Source organism: Strigops habroptila, chromosome 19 (assembly GCF_004027225.2).
Source record: "Strigops habroptila isolate Jane chromosome 19, bStrHab1.2.pri, whole genome shotgun sequence".
Classification (NCBI taxonomy): domain Eukaryota; kingdom Metazoa; phylum Chordata; class Aves; order Psittaciformes; family Psittacidae; genus Strigops; species Strigops habroptila.
Window position 1 is genome coordinate 275,910 of NC_044295.2, and position 23,071 is coordinate 298,980.

Below are 23,071 nucleotides of genomic sequence, written 5' to 3' on the forward strand. Positions count from 1 at the left end.
CCAGATTTCCATGTTTTCTAAGACCTTTTCAAGGTCTGACTTCCAAACTTTGTAGATTGTCTTTTTCTATGCACAGCTGTTGTCACTGAAGAGCAGTTCACAAGCAGCACAGCTCAGTTACGTTCTGACTGACTCCATGATGCTAAACAAGGTCAAATATAGAAAAATTCCAAGTTATGGCTCTAAGACAAATCATTAAAACATCCCTCTCCCTCCTTCACATATTCAGAGCATATTCTATTGCTGCAAAAAAGAAACCATCTCACTCAGACTGGAGGAATCCACTGGATTTAATAGATTGTTCTTTGCAAACTGCATCCAAAACCAGAGAATGACAACACAAACCCAAGTTCTGTTCAGGATTTCTTCTCCCAAAGTCTCTTCTGAACTTTTCTTTCGGAATGGCCTACATTAAGCCAAAGCAAAAGAGCATTTTAAAGTAATGCAGGTATCATTTCTTCAAAAGGAAAAATCAAGCCTGATACTTTGAAACTGAATACAGTCACAGACATGAACATTTAGAGCTGGAACAGACATCCTCTACTAAGAACAAACACTCAGTTTCAAAGCAAATGTGCACTTTATACACAATTAAAATGAAAACAAAACCCCAGTAATAGAAACAGCTCCATTACTTTGCATTTTCAGAATGAATTCAGTTGGAATATTCTACCCACTTGGCCCACTAAGGGGAGTATTTACTGGTGGGGACAGAAGCTCACAGGACTGACCCAAGGCAGTAGCTTGAAGCAGGAAATAGTTTGGATCATGAATTGGAGAAGGAGCTGTCACAAACCCGTTTTATTGGAAGCCATTGCTAAGAAACGGCTGCAGTTTGTGTCGAGAGCAGCAAAGGGAAAGGATTTTCACTTCGTGCCACTGAACTGGTGAAAGACTGTTCTGAAACCACCACAAGCAACGTCCCCCTTTTGGGAAGCTGAAAAGAACCACCCCAGTGTCCGGGATAATGAGTGGATTGTAGCCACCATCCCTGATTATCTCCAGGCTCCAAATGTCTTTCCCTAGTACTTTCAGACAACATGTTTTCCAGGCAGCTTCTCCATCACACTCAGAGCTTTCTGCTGGCAAAGCCTCTGTGCCCATCTTCAGGCTGTGTGCTTCTCTTCAGCCTCCTCATTAACTAGAGGAGCACTATTAACAAACCCCACACTGCTGGTCCCTGCTCACGAGCCCACTTCTGCTGCCCAAAACTGCTGTGTGCTTCCTGCGTTACCTACTTCTACTTACACACATCACCCTGAAACTTCACTGCATAAACCTGGGAGGTTGTTCCTTTCCTGGAGCAGTGGCCAGGAGTTAAAGCCAAAGACGAAGGCAGAAAGGAAGCTCACTTCCCAACATCTCTGCTGGAGGTGAACTGGGGAGGCTCCCGCTGACCCACACTCATTTCTCCCTAAAGCAGAGCTGGGCTCCGGTGTCCCAGAGTGAAAACAGCAAAACCAAGTCAGCAAAATACCTACTGTCAGCAAGTGCTTGGGTAGAGGACAACTGCAAGCAAGTGCTCATATCCCCTTAGCTTAAATCTAACATGAAGCCTATGCTTTGATGTTCTATGGGACAGGAATGGAGTGTGGGTTCACCCGTGTCCTCCACAGAGCCTTACTTGCCAATCCTGTCCCTGGCCAGGCTGTAACGAGGGCACTAAGGACTGACGGAGCCTCAAAACAGAACAGTCCTGCTTGAGACAGCCCCCAAAATATATTCAAACGCATGAAAACCTAACAAAAGCCCAGCGTGGAGCAAGGTCCTGAATACATTACAAATAGTAGCAAAAAACACACACATTTATCAGCATCTCCCAACCATTAATGCGTGTCCTTGCCAGAAAGACACCCCTGAAGGCAGCATATTCCGCATTCTCCTTTTCTAATTCTAAATTCAAGTGTAATGCCAAAGCCTCCGAATGCCAAATCTGACTGGTCTCTCAAGCAGAAATCTAAATTCTACAGATTGCTCTGTCTGAAGTGAATTCCTCGGACATAATGGAAGGAAGAAGGGTCTGGAATAAGGCAGTATCATTGATATTCGGAAAGGGCTTTGTAAAAACTCTTCCAGACAGCTCGTGTGGCCTGGCTGGGGGGGAGGAAGGTTGTTCCTCCAGGGAATGCACAGAGAAACAAACTCACTCTGACTCCATCTAAGCAGATTACTTTGGAAAAGACAGAAATCTTATCCAAAAGGTATGGAAGGAACTTCATGCTCTTGGGGAGCGGTTGTCTGTAACAACAGACCTCAAACCCATCTCTATCCATAGATATCACAGAACTACGTGGAATTACTGAATCCAGCAATTTCTATGTACTTTTGGGGGGATGTTTTGCAGGAGTTGGAAGTCTCTCTTCCCTCCTGGTGCACGAAGCTCGCAGGGAGGTCTGAGCCCTCTCTGCCTGAGGGTTGGCACTGGTACTTGGAACACAAGGACTCCTGCACACATCTTTTCCTGGGAATCCAACCCTGGAGCACCCAGTAGCTGTAAGTATGACACTTCCATTTCCTAAGTAGCACATCATTTGGGTCAAAAACAAGAGACAAGAGCACCATTAACAGATGTTTTCCCCATTTCCCTGCTGCACCCATGGGCTGCCTGGGTAAGTGGAGACTCTGCTGGGCTGTCTGCATGTTCAAGGCACTTCTGGAACGCAGCATAGAAAGTTTTAGGTTTAAACCAAGGAAGAACAACGACAAAAACTGTGGACCACAGTAATAAAACTAGCAAAATGCTACCAGCTACCCACTGCTTGCTCCTTGGCAATATAAAAAAGTGTAACATCAGAGATCCAGTGTACAAATACAAAAAAATTGTGCATAAGAAATGTACTATAATACTGTACATACAGCATAAACCGTTCACTGAGAATGATTTAAATATAAGTATTTGTCTCCTGACTTGGAAGACAGAAGAATAAAGTTCTATCATCCTAGAATATGCGTTTAACCCCTTTGTGAGAGGTTGAATCACGAGCCAACGGCATCCCTGAAATGAAACAGTCAAATAGTTACTTAATGGAAGCCATTATTCAAGGGGTTGCTGGTTATGATAAACTAGGAGAAAAAACACAGTGTCTAAACTCAGCCAACATTAAATCCAGACAGAGCTCTTCCCATCTCCTGACTTGCTACTGGCACTGCTTTTGTTTGAGCCCGTTTTGGATTTCTTCTCTCTGGAACTGCTGGGGTTGTTTTGGTTGTTGTAAGCCTGGATCGCGAGGTCCAGGCGCTCCTGAGCCACTTTGATTTCCCTCTGCAGGTTTTCCAGGTCAGCAGGGATGTTTTCTTCATTGCTTCCATACTGCTGTTCCTGAGCTATATTGGCTTTGTTCTGTTTGTAGGCCATTTTGGCATTGGTCAGTTCAGTGTATTGCATTTGCTCTGGCTTGACCGCGATGTTATAGCCAGGAGGAGCAGATGGTGTATTCCAAGTAAAAGGGTAGTTGTAAGTACCAGAGTCTTCCAGCTCTTTCCTCTTGTGGTTCAATGTGTCCCGGATAGTGCCAAATCCCAAATGGAGCATCTCCCAGACATTCAAAAGCAAACACATGCAGCTCACCCCGTACATTATAAGCAGGAAAATGGTCTTTTCAGTTGGCCTGGAAATGAAGCAATCGATCTTGTGCGGGCACGGCGTCCTGCTGCACACAAACACGGGGCTCACCTCGAAGCCATACAAGAAATACTGACCCACCAGGAAGCCAATTTCAAACGTGGTCCTCGCCAGGAGCTGCAGGACATAAATCCTCATGAGCCCATCCTCCCGGATGCGCCGCCTGCCATCGTGCTTGGCTTTGCCCGGCGCCTGCTGCTCTTTATTCTCCCGTTCGCTTTCCAGCTCAATTTCTGGGTACATCATGGGGTCCTCCTCGTGGTCCTCCTCAGTTTCCTCTAAGCCACGGTGCTGTTTCCAGCGCATGGAAAAGCTTTTGCTTCTGATTCTTCTGTCGGCTTCGCTGTGTTCCACCATCCGGGCAATCTTATGGATTGCATAGCCCAAGTACATGACGGACGGAGTGGCGACGAGGATGATCTGGAAGACCCAAAACCTCACGTGTGAAAGAGGAGCAAAAGCATCGTAACAAACGTTCTCACAGCCAGGCTGCTCCGTGTTGCACACAAACTTGCTCTGTTCATCATAATAAATGGACTCTCCTCCCACAGCAGTCAGGACAATCCGAAATACAATCAGCACTGACAGCCAGATTTTGCCAACAAAGGTCGAGTGATTGTGGATCTCCTCTAACAGGCGGGTCAGGAAACTCCAACTCATGGTGGTCAAGTAATTTTATCTAAAAAACAAATAACCCCCCCCCAAATATTTAGAAGTTTATCAGCTTGAGCCTGAACAGTGCAAACATTCAACCAAGAGAGGCAGAACCCCCTAGAACCTGTTTGGAGCATTACCTGTTATCGGGAACCTCCAGCTGCCAGAAGCTGCTTGAAGATCCTACGCCTCCTCCACAGGCTTTTGAGAAGTCTGCTACAATAAAAAAAGGAGCAGTTAACTGCCATTTCACAAACCAAAGGGGCTCCCAAAGCTAATCCCAAGCTGAAGAGAAAGTCAAATGCTAATAAAAACATTTATGCTAGAAGCTGAAGTCTCCAAAACACAGCGGACGGAAAGTTAAGCTCTGAAAGTCTCTGGGTCCTGTTGGCTCTGTCCCACTGCTAACAGGATTTATTCTAACTGCCAAACCTCATCAGGGCCTGAGCTAATCACCTCAGCCTCAAGCACAGTCCATGGAGAGAAACTGTCCTCTCCACGGGGCAATGCCAACCTGGCTTGAGACAGAAATGGATGGTCCAGCCCAAACCTGAGACATGCAACTGCTGTTATCTTTGCATTAAGGCAAGACAACCTCAGTGACCGAGCAGTGCTGCCCCACGGGCCTTGCCTAGACAAGGGTCCGACCTAAAGAACATCACCTGCTCTAGTGGAAGGTGTCCCTGCCCATGGCAGGGGGGTGGAACTGGATGAGCTTTAAGGTCCCTTCAACCCAAACCATTTCATGAGTCTATGATCTAACTTCTAACCTGCTGCTGGAACTGTTCTATTTGGGTTCGGTCCCTTAGGGAGGCTAAAAATGACCCTCCCAGGGCCAGAAAAGACTTCTGTATGTATTTTCTTGTGGCTTTTGGGAGAGTAGAAGGAAAACCGAGTTAAAACAATTATCCGTCAAAAGTTTCAGATCAGAAGCTAGACAGAAATCAATAGAAATCTGCAATCCTGACACTAAAAAAACGATCAGTGGAAACTCAGTGCTGGCACCACTGCAGTGTAACAATGAACCAAACCTAGTAACGTTACAGGCCCGAGTGGAGCTTTAAGGAGTGAAACTGGTGAAATACTGCATACAGGAAGAACTGTTTGACCTTCTAGCACAGGGTATAAGACATCTTCCAGTCACAGACTGGTTTGGGTTGAAGGGACCTTAAAGCTCATCCAATTCCAACCCCCTGCCACGGGCAGGGACACCTTCCACTAGAGCAGGTTGCTCCAAGCCCCTGTGTCCAACCTGGCCTTGAACACTGCCAGGGATGGGGCAGCCACAGCTTCTCTGGGCACCCTGTGCCAGCGCCCAGAGAAGAATATTTGCAACTATTCAACTTCTTCCATATAACTGCAGAGTTGTTCAGAGGCAAAATAATGAAATTTGAGGGGATGAAATCAATCCAGAATTAAAGGATATAAATGTGATCCCTCTTTTGGTGAAATTCAACGTTTCACTGAAAAGGCAACAGCACAGACATCATGGGGATGGGACACTTGATTTATTACTCCATGACAGTGCGAGAGAAAAATAGCACAAGAGAGTATTAAAAAAGACCATATTGAGTGTATCAAAAGTAACAAAGGTCTTGACAAATGATTCCCACATTAGAACCAAAATCAACTGCACGTAACTGCAGCGACTCCTTGCAAAGGCCAGGAACAGGCCTGGCAACTCGGCTGCAGCTTCCCCAGCCTGCACCAGAACACGGCTGCTGCCAAAAGCTGTGGATGGCATGTTTGCAGGCTGACAAACAGAGGTGAGAATTACCAGTGATGCAGGAGAACACAGGTAGCTTGAGAGACTGAGCCCACTGAAACAAAACTATGGCTTCAACCAAGCTCAATGCAGACATGCAGCTAAGGGAAAGAACAGCAGTCTTGTCTTTAAAGGACAGAGCAGTTCCTCTGGCCATCAGTTAATAGGGAACGGAGCGAGGGTCTTCATGGATGAGCATCTCAAAGAGAGCTGGCGAGCAGAGATGATGAATGAAATCCTTGGCTGTGGTATGTGCAAACAGGAGCAAGGAAGGTGATCTTACCTCCTGGTTAGCAAGACAGCACTCAATGCCTGTGTCTGCATCCTTCAGAAGTTGCTTAAACATCAGAGAGTGAGTCTACCAGCCTCCAAAGCAGCTGAAGAATGGGGAAGATGCCTAGAAGTGAGAGATTCAGAGTTTAATTTATTTAGCTGAGAAACATGGGAAGAAAATGATGACCAGCGAATCAATTTATCTGGCGGCTGTCAGTTGGGCATGCATCAATCCAGGTTTACAATCACAGCTCTTCTTTCTACGCAACCATTATGCCATAGACAGAACTGGATGAAATAACACATTTTTAACAGGAAAAAAGACCAGAGGGTTCCAGTCCCATACAGCACCTTACTGCAAGTGGCTTCATGCTCTGAACGCTTCAGAAAGACCCCAAGCGCAGTTCTGCAGCCCCGAGTTCTGCACTAGTGGGATGAGAGACTGTTTCACTCACACATTCTGCATTTTCCAGCACACACTCAGATTAGGGGTCAAAATGGGTGGTAGAGTCAGGGGTACTCTATGTGGCCAAAGAGTCTTCAACCCACTGAACAGAAAAGGCAAGAGAAGCCCACATCTGCAACTGGGGGTTACAGAGGTAAGAGCCACAACACTCCCGTTCACACCGAGCTGCAGTGCCACGGTCCCCGAGCACAGACACTGATGGGACACACATGTTGCTGCCTGACATGTCCTGATTCACCAGGGAAGAACCCACACGAGTCTTAGGAGGGGCTCATTTGCACTCACTGAAAACCTTGGAGTCAAACTCTCCTAAAATTAAACCACCAAGTACATTGGAAATTAATGAAATCCCGTTGCCAATGTAAATCTGGATAAAATCAGGAACTAGCCTTTACAAATCCAAACACTGTCAACATTTATTCATCAGCAAGTAGCAACAGAGAAGCAAAATCAATGCTGGTTTTAATACCAGAACAGACACGAATCTTTACTTTTAGCTGAGCTTCTACCTCAGCGTCTCATAAATTCTCTCGAGGTCTTTATCAGCTCCTCACAGTGTTTTTTCTATCTGCAGAGCACATCTGGGGCTGGCTCATATTGTACCGCACCAGCTATAAAGAGGAAGCTGTGGTCACAGCTCAGCTCCCTTGGCCGTGGCACCCACTGCAGGGCACAGCACATCTGGCCCTGCTTCGGGAGAAAGGCTGGGATCCATGTCCCGGATTCCACCCGTTATATAAATGAACAGCATGACAAACCTGCACACGACACTGACCCCACACACTTGTACCTTTGGGTTAGCCACAGCCTTCAGATGCAGACGGCGGCGTTATCGGATGCGTGCTTAATAACCAAGACATCTGCTGATTCCAGAGCGGTGGCTGCGGAGATGTGAATTGGAAGAGCTCGGATTCTCTTCAACAAGAAAGTGTCACTCTAAATTTAGCTTTAGTCTGGAGCAGAGCTGCTGCCACAAATATGGGAGAATCCACCAGCAGCAAAGAACCTCCTTGTCTTTAAGAAAGCATTTTAGTTCAAGCAAAATGACCCGTCATTAAACCCTTCTCTTACTGGAAATGCTCAAGCCATCTCAACTGAATGGAATATGAAAGCAAGAATTTGGTTATGGCATTTGAAATGGTGATATCCTTCATTTCGTGAGACCAGCCAAGGTTGGGGGCTGCATGTTTCTGCCTTCACAAGACAGGAACTGCTGGACCCAGCTCTATTGCGGTAACCTTCACCTAACGTACACTTGGTGTCTCCCGGATTTGCTGTTCTGGCAACATTTAACTCAATAATTTTCCATTGTTTGAAATCAGTCTATGGACACTGACACGGATGTGAAAAAGGAAAAATGTCAGCAATTTCAGCTAATTTAAGTCATGCCAGAAAGTGCATTCGAGAGAGACTTTCATTCCTTGTCTTTGTCACAAGTTCATTCCCACCCTTCCAGCGGCGGAGGCTCCATGGAGCCGGCAGGACATACCATGCTGAGAACATGACGCTTCCCTGACAGCAAGCTGGCTCCTGCAGGGGATAAAGTTTTGCAGACACTGAGATCCAGAAAGAATAAGGAGGAATTTGGAGAAAAAAGAAGGAAAAAAATCCATTTTCCTAAGAGATTCGCTGCAGGAAACCGCTGGAGTTAGTTTAACACAGCTATTGCTCACACACAGGCAGTGATCGGCCTCTTGTGTGTGCAGCTTCCCCTCTCCAACCCACGGGTGGCTTTGAAAATCGATTTAAACACGGGATTAATTTCATCCCCTTCCAGCTTTCTCACCTGTGATGGCCTCTCAGCAGTCGGGGAGGGAAGAATTGCCCCTCGGAGGAGCAGTTCACTGTAGCGACCCTAAAATCCTGCCATCGGATGAGGCAGCTGAGGTGAGGCAGGGATGGACAGAGGAACAGAGGAAGCTGGAACCATGGCTACCCTGGAGGAACACTCCATCCCCTGACACACACAGCACCCATCAGGTGGTGCAACATGGAACAGCCATTCTGAGAACAGCCTCACTTCTGGCTGTCTAATACCAAATGCCTTCAGAATGATGTCCTGGCCTCATCTCAGCACAAACTGGATCCTGTGGCCACGTCCTCATACAGGCTGAACACCCTCCCAGTACAAACTGGATTCCTTTTGCCCCATCCCAGTACAAACTAGGAGCTGTAGAGCAGGACAGCAGGGAGTGTGCTGATGTTTGGATTAACATCAGGCAGTCCTGCCCGAGGAGCTGGAGTTGGTCTCAATGATTCTTCCCTTCCAACTCAAGATCTTCCATGGTGCTATGATGCTTCTATGGTATTAGGACTCATTTCATGTCATTCAATCACCAACAGCCAGTGGGACTGAGTGCACACCCAGCAAGTCTGTGGATGACACCAAGCTGAGGGGCAACCAATGGGACAGGACGGGATGGGATGGGAGAGCAGCCCTGCAGAGGAGGGCTGGGGCATACTGGAGGCTGAAGAACTGGCCATGCCACTCGTGTCCTGGGCTGCATCAAACGCTATGTGGTCCTCAGCACAAGGCAGACATGGAGCTGTTGGAGTGGGTCCAGAGGAGGCCCCGGAGCTGCTGCAAGGGCTGAAGCAGCTCTGCTCTGGAGCCAGGCTGAGAGAGCTGGGCTGGGGCTTGGGCAGCCTGGAGAAGAGAAGGCTCCTGAAGGGGAGACCTTAGAGCAGCTCCAGTGCCTAAAGGGGCTCCAGGAAACCTGGAGAGGGGCTTTGGACAAGGGCCTGGAGGGGCAGGACAAGGGGAATGGCTTTAACCTGCCAGAGGGGAGATTGAGATGAGCTCTGAGGCAGAAGCTCTTCCCTGTGAGGGTGCTGAGGCGCTGGCACAGGGTGCCCAGAGAAGCTGTGGCTGCCCCATCCCTGGCAGTGTTCAAGGCCAGGTTGGACACAGGGGCTTGGAGCAACCTGCTCTAGTGGAAGGTGTCCCTGCCCGTGGCAGGGGGTTGGAATTGGACGAGCTTTAAGGTCCCTTCCAACACAAACCATCCTGCCCCTGGCTGAAGGACTGCAACTGACCTCTCCACCATGGCTGGCTGACAGCGCTGCCCTAGCCCAGCTCACCACCCCCTCCTAGCCAGAGACACCCACCCTGGCCGAGCACACACCAGGTATGGGCTCCTGCTCACAAGCACGTGTTCCCTGGGATGGAGGTGAGGTGCAGCACAGGAACGTGAGACACCCCTGGGGGAACAGGGAGCTGCAGCTCTCAGGTGTCTCTTTCACCAGCACCTCCTCAGACAAGGTTTGTCTCAAACAGCGTATTTTGCAGCCAAAAGGCGGATGTTAAGGGGAATATATTTACAGGAAGACATTTTTCCCTTAAAAAGATGCCCTCCCATGTCATGCTAACGAAATTTGATTAATTTATTAATATTTGCTTTGTTTTGAAGCCGTTTAAAAAGACACAGAAAAAAATGCAAGAATAAAGGCACGGCAATTCTGTCGCTAGTCAAAAGAGGTTTCATGATACATGAAAGCAAAATTGGGCCCACAGGCTAATTACAACAGGATTTGCATGAGGATGAATGAATAACTTGCATTACTCACATCTCGTTTACATTGAAATTGAAGAACGGGCAGGATTTACCAGCATTCTGAGGAAGCATGGGAGTTACACAGGTGAGAGGTGCCAATGCCAACCGCATGGAGCTCAACACAGCCAAGTGCAAGGTCCTGCCCCTGGGTCAGGGCTATCCCAGCACAGCTACAGGTTGGGTGGGGAAGAGATTCAGAGCAGCCCTGCAGAGAAGGACTTGGGCGTATTGGTGGATGAGAAGCTCCCCATGACCCGGTTTCAGTGTGTGCTTCAGCCCAGAACCCCCCCGTGTGCTGGGCTGCACCCCCAGAGCGTGAGCAGCAGGTCAGGGAGGGGATCCTGCCCCTCTGCTCTCATGAGACCCCACTTGCAGCACTGTGTGCAGTGCTGGTGTTCTCAGTGTAAGCAGGACATGGAGCTGTTGGAGAAAGTCCAGAGGAGGCCACGAGCATGAGCAGGGGCTGGAGCAGCTCCCATATGAAGACAGGCTGAGAACATTGGGGCTGTTCAGCCTGGAGAAGAGAAGCTGTGTGGAGACCTCAGAGCAGCTTCCAGTGTCTGAAGGGGGCTATGAGCAGAGAATGGCTTTGAAAGAGCCACAAAGCATCAATGTCAATTTAGAAACCATTTCTGAACAGTGCCTTCAAATCCCAGGCGTCCTGACAAGGTTCTGCTGATCCCACACCAATCCCCTCCAAGCCAAAAAACCCCTCTCTGAATGAGACCACAGATCCTATGCAGGATATAAATAGAACACTAAAATATGGGTAAGAGGTAGAGCTATAACAAGATTCTTGTGCTGTCAGAAAAATAAAGATGTCAAATACATCTCCTTTGGCAAATCAACATCCATCCACCCACCCAAGCACTCAGCTTAGAGATAAACTGGGATGTGCAGATAAGACACGAACCTCCAGTAGCCCCGGCGTGCCCTCCAGGTAATGCCAACATGAAGCCAAGTGACACTTTCAGCAACACTCCCGTGCAGTGACACAGTTCAAACAGAACCACAACGTGTTTCGTGCCGCCCAAACCCAGCTTTAACTTCACCTGCAGCAACCACACTCCTCCAGGAAGCATCTTCTCCGGGGCACACACCCCGGAGCACGCGAGATCCTGGCTCTTAGAGGAGCAGTGGCCATCGGGCAGCCTGTGCTGCAGCACAAGGACGGGATGAGCTGCAAGCCTGACTCGAGCCCATGTGAGAGCAGAACCTGCAGTGCCACCAGGCTTCAGCGTAACGGAGGCTGGGCCGTAGAGTCTCTGCTAGCTCTTTTGGAGACCCATTTTGGGGTCTGTGTCAGCCTGAATCCCTTTATCCATGCTCAGCATTCAGTATCCCTTCTGACCGATGGGGATGAGGTGTACCAGCTCAGTAACTGGCACAGTGAGCTCCCCAATTTGGCATTTCTGTAGTGATTCAGGCCAGGGTTGTCAGATGCTCAGCAAACCTGAGCAGGCTGCTCTTCAGATCTGCCCTACAGACTTGAGGTATCAAGAAGCTGAAGCAAGTCCCAGATGATGCTTGTGCTCTGGTGATGGGAAATGTAATAATGGAGAAGAAAGCAGCGAGCAGATCACAGGGTGAGGCACAGGGCATGACAGTCCTTGCCATGAAACACCCCATCCTGAGGGCAACAAGCCACAGCCAGCCTGACACAGCATCCTGCCTTTCACCTGGGTTCCCAGCAGTTATTTTAACAAATATGGGTGATGGAAGGATAAAGATGATAAAAATGCAGCGGGGACGATGACAAAAGGCCTGGACAAAGTGACCAACAGCAATGGATGTGCGATGGACAGCGGGGCTGGGGCTACTGCAAACACCTGCCAACAAATCCCACACATCCACCAATGAATCCCACACTTCCAGCTCGTGTCAGGACACGCTCACCAGCATGCGGAGGAAAGGGAACTGCAAGACAGGGTCCTGCTTCAGCTTCTACCTCAGCCCTGCCTGGGCAGGCCCAGCACTGACATCAGGCTGCAGCCGGAGACCCGCTGAGGAAGAGCAGAGCCCAGGCAGAGCAACAGGACTTGTGCACTCAGACGAAAGGCAGCACAATGCCCTGGCTGAGAGTTCAGCCCTAGGGATGGACGCTTCCACCCCGAGACCCAGAGCACTGCAGCAAGGAAAGCAGGAAAAATCATATTTTCCCAGACAGAGCCAAAAGGTGTCTGGTCCATCCACAGGGAAGCCACTGAGGGACACGTGCTGCTGGAGAGCAACAGCCTTTGCATGGGGCTTAGAGCATCCGAGCCCTTACCTGGGTGCCCCCCTCCCTCTCACAGCAAGCTCTGTGTATCTTCACTCACACACTGTTTCAGTCAGGCATCAGAGACATCTCCCTGTCCTGCTGTGATTAGTGATTCAAACCACCACAACACCCCTGCAACTACTCCTGATTCCAGTGCAGCCAACAGCACCACAGCAGTTCCCCATCGGGCTCCTCCTATCTGCTCACAGGGATAAGTGTCAAAAGAAAATGACACACTGGAGGCAAGTGACCCAAATATCACTCTGCAGCCATTTCGGGAAAGGAGAGAGAAGCCAAGAGAGAGTAATTCTGTCGGCTCCTGTATATCAGGAGGCTCTCAGCTGAGCTCTCAGCTGAATGGGATGAACACCTAATTCACCCACCACCATCTTATGACAGCCAAAAGAAAACTATGACAGTGTTTGCTTCAGAGATAAGCCTCACAAACTAGCACCTTGTAAATAAAACAGACAGCATGTACCATGATGCAATGTCCCCAGTTAACCCCTTCTGCAACAAGGAAGTTGTTTCACTGTGACTCAAATTGAAAATCAGACTATTACTTCCCAGCTCTGTCACCTGATCTGGTAGAAGACACCACCTCATCCTACGATTATACCAAATTCATGCAACGTTTTCTTCAACAGCAGCTTTGTAGAGAAGGAAGGATGTTCAAAAGGCAGATGAGGATATAGCAAACCCTCACCACCAACTGCGTTAGAATCACAGAATCCTGGACTGGTTTGTGCTGGAAGGGACCTTAAAGCTCACCCAGCTCCAACCCCCTGCCACGGGCAGGGACACCTTCCACTAGAGCAGGTTGCTCCAAGCCCCTGTGTCCAACCTGGCCTTGAACACTGCCAGGGATGGGGCAGCCACAGCTTCTCCGGGCACCCTGTGCCAGCGTCTCAGCACCCTCAAAGTAAATCTCCCCTGTGTCAGCTTAAAGTCGTTCCCCCTTATCCTGTCAGTACATGCCCTTGTGAAAAGTCCCTCTTCCAGCACTTGGAATAGTTCTGCTAAAGCTGCTCTGGACTTTCTGGTTGCTGAGATATGGAGGATGAGGACCAGAAAAGTCTGCGGACATCTGCGACTTTCCACAAGGATGGTGCTGGGAACATCTATAGCCAAGGACAGAATGACACATCCCACCAGACCACCAAAACCATTCTACAGCACAGATGCTCCTTCCAGAGCACCAGAGAGCAAGGGGCCCACAACAACAAGAGAGCAGCAATCACACAAGCTGGCCAGGCAAGCTCACTCACCAGCCAAATGCTGTCCTGCTGCTTCCATGGCTCCCAACTGCTCCTAAACTGCAGGAATAACTGAAGAGTTTCATTCCAGGAAACTGGGTTCAAGTACAATTTGTTTTGAGAAGAGGAGCGTAGTAAATCACCAGACTGCTGCACTGGCATTCAACTGTTCCCCCAGCTCAAGTTCAACAGCTTTATTTTGCCAAAAATAAAACTAAGAATATAAATACACCCATAAATCCACTCAGTGAATTATTTGTTGAAAAAAAGTTATTTCCTATAGTGAAATAAGAAACCCAAAATTGTCATTTTCTGAAAGACTTTAATACTCCTCTTAGACCCTCTCGGGAAGGGACCTGAGGCACTCGCTGGCTGAAGTCCCTACGCTCCGTCGTACCAGCTGGGAGAACACACATACCAACTGCTTCTTTTCCATCTGAGAATAGCCACGAACAACTTGTATTCTATGAGAGGCAGCCAGAAACCCTTTTCCCACCGTGCCCCAAGCAAGGGGGGGTCATTTCTGGCTACTTGACTGCTTTCCAGAGCCATGGATTTTATCAGATTTAGTGTTATCAACAGGGCTTATGAAAATTAGCAGCAAATTTAAGGCAGCTTAAACCACGACCCTGAGCCTCCCAAATGCATGGCAACTGCTGAAGCAAGGGGCTCCCCAGGGGGCTGTGGGAAGAGCACGTCCATGAATCAGCTACAAGAGAGGTACCAGAAGAAGCCAAAAGGCAAATCCACAGGTACCTCAGGTTATTGATCGGGGATAAGTTACAGCCAATTGGGATTCAGTGTGTGCTTGGTGGGCAAGTCTCATGCAACGGGCACACCTGAAGGGCAGCAGTGATTTATTTCTATCAATACCTTCCTAGCACAATCCTCCAGGGAACTGGATTCTGCAGACACCCGGATCGATGGGGGTTTGCCCCAGACTGCAAAGAGAGCAAGAGCAGGCTGAGGAATACAGATCGAGCTGGGCCATGCCAGAGGTGGATGCTTCAAGTAAACACCAGAAGTAGCAAAGACTTTACACGCACCAAGGAATAAAGAAGATCATTTCCATATGGCTGGATGGAAGATCACTGTGTAATTCCTCCCAAACATTTCCATTTTACTTTTTTAATATCCCAGGAATCACAGTTTCCACTATGAAAATTCTTCTTTTAAAAACAGTTGAACTACCTATTTGAGTGTCAGCCAAGGAACTCTTGTGAACCAATGTCTGCTGCAATTAAAATCCAGTCACTTCTCAACTACTTCAATATGTTTTCCAGAAAAATCAGGAGGGTTTTAGGAGGAGCTGCTGCATGGAAGACACTCCCCCTTCGAGACACACATTACAAGCCTTACTGATTTGATTCAAATGCCATTTAAAAGCGTATTAACACCAGGGCCAGCCCCATATGCACAACCTACACCAGCCCCGTGCCTGCCTGCTGATGTTTCTCTAACCTCAGGCGCCCGGATTATGCAGCATTACTTGTCAGCTGTGTCCCTGAATCCATAACACAGCAAGACTTCCACGAGTTAACACGGAGTCAGAAACTCACCCTCAAGGTGGCATGGAAGCACGCAAGAAATCTAATCTCCCTTCCAGGCTCTCTACTATTTTAGGCACAAGAGAGATACAGAACTTTACAGAGGATGACTTGTTATAGCAGAGTCTGGCACCGCCGCAGCACTCACAAGAGGCTGATGCTGGGATGTCACCGGGAGCAGGAGTCAATATCCCGATGCCAGAAGCATCAGCGCTCATCCTGAGGATGTGCACTCCCGAGGCACCACAGCCAGAGCCACGCTTAGACCCAGAAGTCATTCTTCCACAGTCCTTCAGCAGTTTAGCTCCGTCAGGAAAGCAAAGTGGAAACGAGCAGCTCCAACACGCTGCATTTGGGGGAATTTTTAGAAGAGAGGAAGCCTAGCAGGCAAATCCTACAACCCTGGGAAAGGGGATTAAGGGCAACACCACAATGGGTCTTCAAAGGAAAATAACAAACTACAAGTGTCAGCCACCTCTCCAGCACCACTGAATGCAACATCAGTACTCAAAAGAACCGTAGGTACAGTCTGCTGCTCATCCATATGTATGTCTTCTCTTTGTACTTCCACAGTATCTCAATCGAGGTCAAGCACCGCACTCGGAGTTGTTTCCTGACAAATCTGTAACTAAAAAGGTGGAACTAATGTCTCTGAGAGCCCAGAGCTGGGATCATGTACTTATTTAGGCAAGAGAGCTGCCTGACTCCAAGGGTTTTCATCTAAGCAAGGTAATAGGGAGAGATCTTTCCCTCCTGTGTCAGAATGTAAATCTCAGGTCAGGGAGTGACTAACGCCTGGTGTAAAACCGGGAAGAAATGCTGCTACTAAGCGGGCTGCTCATATCTTTACAGCCAGACATAAGTACCTGGATGATCTGAAAATACCCCATAGCCCCTGGAAAAGAGACTAAACCAGGCTGGTCTGTGAATTAATCACAGTGCTATGCACACCACTGCTAATATTAAACTAGGGAGGATTGTACATGTCTGTATGTGTGTGTGTGTGTCGAAGCATCTGTTCAAGTTTAGGCATAGAAAACATTTTTCAGCCCAATGACTCCATAGGGAAATGCCTCATACATCAGCTCATCTGACTCAATTTTTCCATCACATTTCCTTTAATACAGTTTTGCCCATAAATACACTACTCCTTTTCTTCCAAATATAGCTTTTTAGTTATGGAGTTTATTGTAACTCATGTTATTACTTAAAGCCATAGGTTCTTTGAAATTTACTCTTTATGGAATTATTAACCGATATTGAGGGATGAAACGCAGTTATCTGCGTTTGCTGAAGGAAAAGCGATTTCTTTCTGCTACAAGACCAACCATCTTCAGTACTTCCTTTACCAGAAAACACCTTGTAACATCCTAACGGCCCGGAGCACAGCCAGAACTGCACCCGAAATCTGCTGGGTTACAGGCAAAGAAGCGAAGTGTTTAAAAACCCCAAGCAGATCTCGCAGACAAGCAATGTCCTCAGTTACTCGATGTTCTCCAGTTTGGGGAGAACTGTGAGTCACCACCCAAGCACTGATAACAACTCATATTTATGGCACGAGAAGGGCAAAAAAGGAAAGGCGCCGTTGCCGCCTTCCCCTCCACGGAGCATTTTGAGGATCAATTCTTTTTGTGTGTGGCTTTTAGGGGAAAGCAAACAGCCCACCAGAACCACAATGGACAATGAACAGGTAATTCAAACTGCTAAAAGTAGAGGCAGCATTTAGACATCGAGCAATACTGAACCCAGCAAGTGAGATGGGACTTTAGTTGACCATTAGTAACTACAACTACACGTTACTACACAGCACAAGGTCGGGACGGTGGAAGTTCCCTCCTGCTGCTGCTCATGGGAAGTGCAAAGACCAGCTGGAAACACTGATAATGGTGTGGGGTCCTGCAAGAAAACTTTCCTTCCAAGGCAATCGGGATCCCATTCCCACATGGAGGCTGGTGTAGCCCAGGGACCAGTTACAGAGGTGCATCTGTAATTCAGGGAGTCTTCCTAAGTGGATACGGGGAAGGAATGTGCTTCCCTATGCAGGTCAGCAGTGTTACCATAAAGCAAGCATAAGAAGTAGGGAATATTAATGCATCTTTTTCTCACAGGAATAATTTACTTCCTAATAACCAGATTAAAAATACATAAATCTGGAGCACAAACTCCATAAAGCACTTTGTTGAGTCGCAGCACCAAAACCAAAAGCTGGAAGCACGGTGGGGAAAGAAGGATCACCTTCCTCCTAATGAGCCAGCAGCCGCATGAAGAGCAGCCAGACTACAAAGGGGCCCATTATCTGCCAGGTTTTTACTCCAACTGTTCAGTGATCGTGACCACAGTCTGAGTTAGGGCAGCCATCCAGAGAATCCCACCAGAGCAACAGGGCGAAGGTGGAAATGAGGTACCTGCCACAACTCACTTGGCATTCCCAGTGGTGAAAAGAGAGACAATGAAAACCTGAAGTGGCATTAGGAAAGAGGCAGGTCCAAATGACCGTGAGAGGAACGCTGGCAGGTCACCAAGCCTGGAACAAGCCCTCACTCGCCAGCATCACAGCTCGGTCAGAAAAGCAGCATCAGCCGCACTGCGAGCACCGGCCCGACACAGGAGTCTGAGCAACCCCGGCCAGAACGGACCCATGTCGGTGCTTCACAGGTTGTAAGAATTGCCCTTGAATCTCACCCATCAGCTATAAAACCATACAAAGCCAAGAGAAGACCTTTTAAGACAGCTTCACCTAAGCAACCCAATTCGGAATTGCCTTTGGAATCCCAAAAAAATCTTCATGAAAACTGTGTCTGCAATTAAAACTCTTCAGGAAAGCACTAAAATCTTTGCAAAACTCTTACAATGGGTCTGAACTTGGCCAGCAGCTGATCTCTGCCTTGCTACCGCCCCGTCCTCACAAACACGCTCATGGTCTGGTAATGTTCCCTCTGCTTAGAGGCAGATGGACTGCTGGAAGTCCTCACTGTCAGCACACTTCTCAACCCTTCTGGACTCTTCCCTAACTCATTCCAAGCCACCCGCCGCGCTCTCAGTCTGTGACCCCAATTTGTTCAGTTCTTTACTGATATTCACATCACTTGCAAGTCCTCTGGGATGACTGGGATGTTTGCTTTGAAGCAACAGGCAAAAATAATCACTAATGAAGGGCTAAGAATGGGCACCAGTGGAACCCAGCTGGAAAACAGACACTTCAAGCCAGCTCCTCGTTTACAATCATACATTCAGACCTGCTTTGCTTTAAAAAGCTCCAAATTGCAACAACTGCTGCAATTGTTGTTGCAGCAATTAAGAAAACACTCAGTTTTTTAAGTTCAAATGGCCACTGCAGCAGTGATAATGCAAACTTGCAATTCTAGTCTTCGCACTAAAAGTGTCTTTGGAAAGGGTACGGCCAGTCTTCAGTTTCTAATAACTTTTCACAGTTCAAACTGACCTAAAACTCGATAAAGCCCCTTTCAAAAGCCACTGCAAGGAGATAAGCTGGGTGACGAATCCAAACAGCACCACAAAGAGCAGCTGAAACACGTATTCAACACGGTTTACAAACCATCATGTTAAAAAGTTTCACAGGATCCAAAACACAAACTTTCCAACAAAGAAATGTCAGCCAAGTCACTGTTTTTCCACAAAATATGCTGCAAAGGGTATTTTCTTACAAGGAGCCACAGGAGCACCGCCAGGGCAGACACCCAATGCCACCACTGACCAGAGGACACAGCTCTCCACACACCACCAGCCCCAGCATACCTGGGCTTTCACTCCAAGCCCCTCACCTCTTACCTCGCCACTGCCATGGTCAGCAGCCCCCAGCCACAAAGGATCCCGGCTGCACCATCGCACGGGAAACCCTTGTGCTCAAACTACTTCAGCTTTAAGCTTCAGGACCATCTATCCGTTGGGAGGTTTTGCTGCTGAGCAGAGAGGAGGACGAGCAGCCTGTGCATTCGTCAGGCACAGAAAGTGTGGAACTGCTGAGCCCACCCATTGCCAAGCCCTCAGGATCCCCCAGTCACCAGCGCAACGTGGGAGCGGAAACAAACATCGTCCCCTCCTGCCTCTTAGAGCTGCAGGAACGCTGCAGCTAATGTTGGGATTGCTGGAAATCCAGGACTTCCAGCTGCTTGCAATCCTATGGGGAGAATACGGAACAGCACAATAAGGCTCAAATTATCTGTGGGTTTGTGTATTCGTTTTCTTTTTCAAGCTCTTCCATATCCCGCTTCACAGAGCGGAGCTCACTTGGTGCCCCAGGAAAGCACAAGCATAACTTTGGAATATACTTGGAAAAGTCATAAATACAGAGAAAGGCACTTCCCACTTTCCTAACCACACATCCTGACATACACAACAGCTTTCCTTTTTTAAATGGCCTGAAGAAAGGTGGGTTTTGGCACTTTTCGCTTTCCCAATCACAGGTCTTGACACACACACCAGCTTTCCCCTTTTAAATGACCTGAAGAGAGGTGGGTTTGGTCACTGGACTGACAGCTGCTTTGCTGAACATCACCAGGACAGAGATTTCCAACAGAAAGGGTCAGGTTATTTCTTTCTACTAATTCTCTTTGACTTCCACTGGGCAGAAGACACGGAAAAAATGACAAGAATAATCAATGGTCTGACAAATGCCAGGTTTTTGCTCTTCTTACTTCTAAATACGAACTAAACACCCAATGACAAAGCTGAGCCCCGTGCTACCAACTGTTGCTCGAGAATCCATACTGCACATCCATGCCCTAATTAAATCTCTGTGCGCTATCTCCTATTTGCAATCAATTTGACGGCGGCACAAAATTAGCACTTCCCTGGGAAGCAAGGTCGCAGTGACCAGAAAGAGTCACAACGAACCCCTAAAAGAGAAGTGGCTAAAAAAACCCAGCAAAAATAACTGTACAAACATTGCTCTTGTGAAATTTTACGGTGATGGGTGAAAGTCAGACCAAATAGAGGCCAAAACTTCCCTGGTCTGATACAGGGGGTGGGTTTTCCTCCTCGTGCTCTGCGTGAAGATCAAGTGCAGGGAAATGCCAAACCGCACAAGCCCCATTTAGCTCTGAGCAAGGGTAACTCCGTGTTATAAAGGTTTATCTGGGCAAGGAGAGCGAGGAGCTGCTCATTTCTTAGCTTGTGCTGGTGCTACAACAGCGTTTGCTGCCGTGGACCGAACCCCGGGGGATGCGCCCAGCGCTGTCCCGCCAGGCTGAGGAGCCGGGATGGCTTTGCAGGAGAGTTCAGCACCGAGCTCACAAATACCTGTTACTTGGAGCTCCGACCCGCAGCACACCGCGAGCTCTGCCGGGGAGGCGGTGCGGACACCTGCAAGGTGCGCCCCGTGCGCTGCCAGCGCCCAGCCCCGTGCCCCTCTCCATGCCCGAGAGCCGCGACGGGGCTTTGCGTTTCCTCCCTCGGGGATAAACGCGTTAGAAACGCCCTGCCCCCAAAGCCGGGGACCCAGAGCCCCCGCCGGGCAGCCCGCAGGGACGCGCGGGCCCGTCCCGCAGCCGGTACCTCGCAAGGGCGGCGGAGGAAGCGGCGGCTGCTCCCGGCCGCCCGGACCCGCGGCTCGCTCCCCTCACGCTCCCGCCTCCCTCAGAGCCCGCAGCTCGGCTCGGAGCGCCCCGCTCCCCTCAGGGCGCCCGGCTCGGTCCCCTCAGGCTCTGCTCTCCCCCTCAGCCACCACAGCTCCGTCCCCCTCAGAGACAGCGGCTCCCGCTCCCCTCAGCCCCCCGCGGCTCGGACCCCTCCGGCTCCCGCTCCCCTCAGCCCCCGGTGCCCGCCGCTGCCCCCACTCACGCCGCCGCTCTCCCGGACACCGTCTCCGCCGCGGCGGGGCCGCCGTAGCCCGGGCAGGGGGCGGGGGGCTCTCGGCGCATGCGCGAATTCATCTCTCTCTCTCTCCCCCCATCACCCCCCCGCCGCCGCGAGCCCACCCGCCACGTGCCGCCCCGCGCGCGCGCCCCCCGGCGGCGTTTGTGGGGGGGGGGGGGCTGAGGCTGTGCGCGAGAGACCCCGCGCGCGGGAAAAGGGATGGGGGGGGGGGTATAGGGATGGAGGGACTGAGAGAGAGGGGAGGGGGCCACAGGGAGCGGGGTGGGAATGGGGGCATCGGGAGCAGGATGGGAACAAGGACACTGCGAGCAGGATAGGGACAGGGACACGGGGAGCAGGAGAGGGACAGGGACATGAGGAGCAGGATAGGGACAGGGACGTGGGGAGCAGGATAGGGACAGGGACACGGGGAGCAGGATAGGGACAGGGACGTGGGGAGCAGGACAAATACAGGGGCACTGGGAGCAGAATTGGGACACCAGGAGCGTGATAGGAATGGGGGCATCAGGAGCAAGACAGGGACAAGGACAGTGCGAGTAGGATGGGGCCAGGGAGCAGGACAGAGACACCAGGAGCAGGATGGGGACAGGGAAGAGTGGGGATGGGGGCACTGGGAGTAGGACAGGGATACCAGGAGCAGGATGGGGGCACTAGGAGCAGGACAGGGATAGGGACACCAAGAGTGGGTCAAACAGGGATGACTGAGGGGCCAGTGCAGCATCGCTCACTGCCAGTGGCCCCTCTGCAGAGGGGCCATTCACCCCCTTGGCATGTCCCAGTGCTGAGCCCTGATGAACTCGTGCCAAAGATGGAGCCCCCAGCACCCCCTGCTCCAGGGAGCAGCTCTGCCTGCCGCCGTGCCTCAGTTTACCTGCTCCATGGCCCCATTCCCTAGCCACCCTGCACAGCTCCTTTGCTGAGGGGAGACGGGGGATGGAATTCTAGCTGGAAAGGGGCTAGGGATCAGGGTCTGGTCATGCATAGCCCCTATTCCCAGGGAACAACCATTTCCATGGAAAATTCCCATCCTGTACACATGGGGCCAGGTTTTCAGCCACAAGAGCTTGTGCAGCCACTCGGGCCCCACTGCGGGTCAGTGTTTTCCAGAGGCTGGGAACAACTGGCGTGAGAACCGGCTCCTTCCCACGCCAGCCCAGGCCGTATCCTGCCGCCCTTCCTGGGGCGATGCTCAGATCCATAGGGACCCACTGGACATCACAGCCCCATGGTTCTGCTCACCGGAGGGCAGGAATGACCAGTGCCGATGCCCATCAGTGTATGGGTGCCTCCACAGGAACTTCCAGCCCTGTTATCCAGCTCCGGAGAGCGCTGGGTTGGGATCGGAGCCATCCTGGGGAGGAATGATGGATGTCTCCTTCCTGGGGCAAAACCCCTCACTGCAATGGGACGGAGCAGCCAAGCGCTTGGCTCCGGAGCCAGGGTCACATCCCTGGAGCTCTGGGACGTGCTGTGCAGCACCGAGCACGCTGCTGGCCCCGCAGGCACCCATCCTGCTGCAGCCCTGGGGCTGGTGCAGCACCAGGAGCTGCCTGGCCTTCTCCTCAGGGACCCAGTTTGGTGCTGGGCTGTCCTGGGAGGTGAAGAGCATCCCCAGCGAGGCCTGGGGAGGGGTGGCAAGGCTGTATGGCTGCACAAAGCAGGGCTTGAACCCTGTTTTCCCCCAGGACAGAGGGGGAACGTGCCATGGGCGAGGATATGGTGCCGATGTGGATGCAGGAGGTGATGGGGATACTCCTGGCAGGAAAGGCTGAGCCCAGAGATAGGGCTGGAGCCGCCGGCAGCACTCGCCCTCCCGCCGGGCGGATGGGATGGGGCAGC

General features: G+C 50.2%; 1 protein-coding gene across 3 annotated transcripts; it reads right to left on the reverse strand.

Annotated features, from left to right (window-relative positions):
* Window positions 1-272: 272 nt before the first annotated feature.
* On the reverse strand, window positions 273-21,258 carry GJC1 (gap junction protein gamma 1). Of its 3 annotated transcripts, none has more exons than XM_030509019.1 (4): window positions 21,197-21,258; window positions 6,325-6,438; window positions 4,417-4,492; window positions 273-4,301 (listed from the first exon to the last, which is right to left on the reverse strand). In XM_030509019.1, exon 4 carries the CDS (start codon window positions 4,280-4,282, stop codon window positions 3,101-3,103), a length of 1,182 nt encoding a protein of 393 aa, XP_030364879.1. In that variant the 5' UTR covers window positions 4,283-4,301; window positions 4,417-4,492; window positions 6,325-6,438; window positions 21,197-21,258; the 3' UTR covers window positions 273-3,100. The 3 variants fall into 3 exon arrangements, with proteins under 3 accessions (XP_030364879.1, XP_030364881.1, XP_030364880.1); XM_030509021.1 differs by having other exon boundaries at window positions 4,417-4,489; window positions 21,197-21,248; XM_030509020.1 differs by lacking the exon at window positions 21,197-21,258 and having other exon boundaries at window positions 6,325-6,753.
* Window positions 21,259-23,071: the final 1,813 nt, after the last annotated feature.

Coding starts and splice junctions, on each gene's coding strand:
- GJC1 (XM_030509019.1), bottom strand. CDS start 4,282: ATGAGTTGGAGTTTCCTGACCCGCCTGTTAGAGGAGATCCACAATCAC.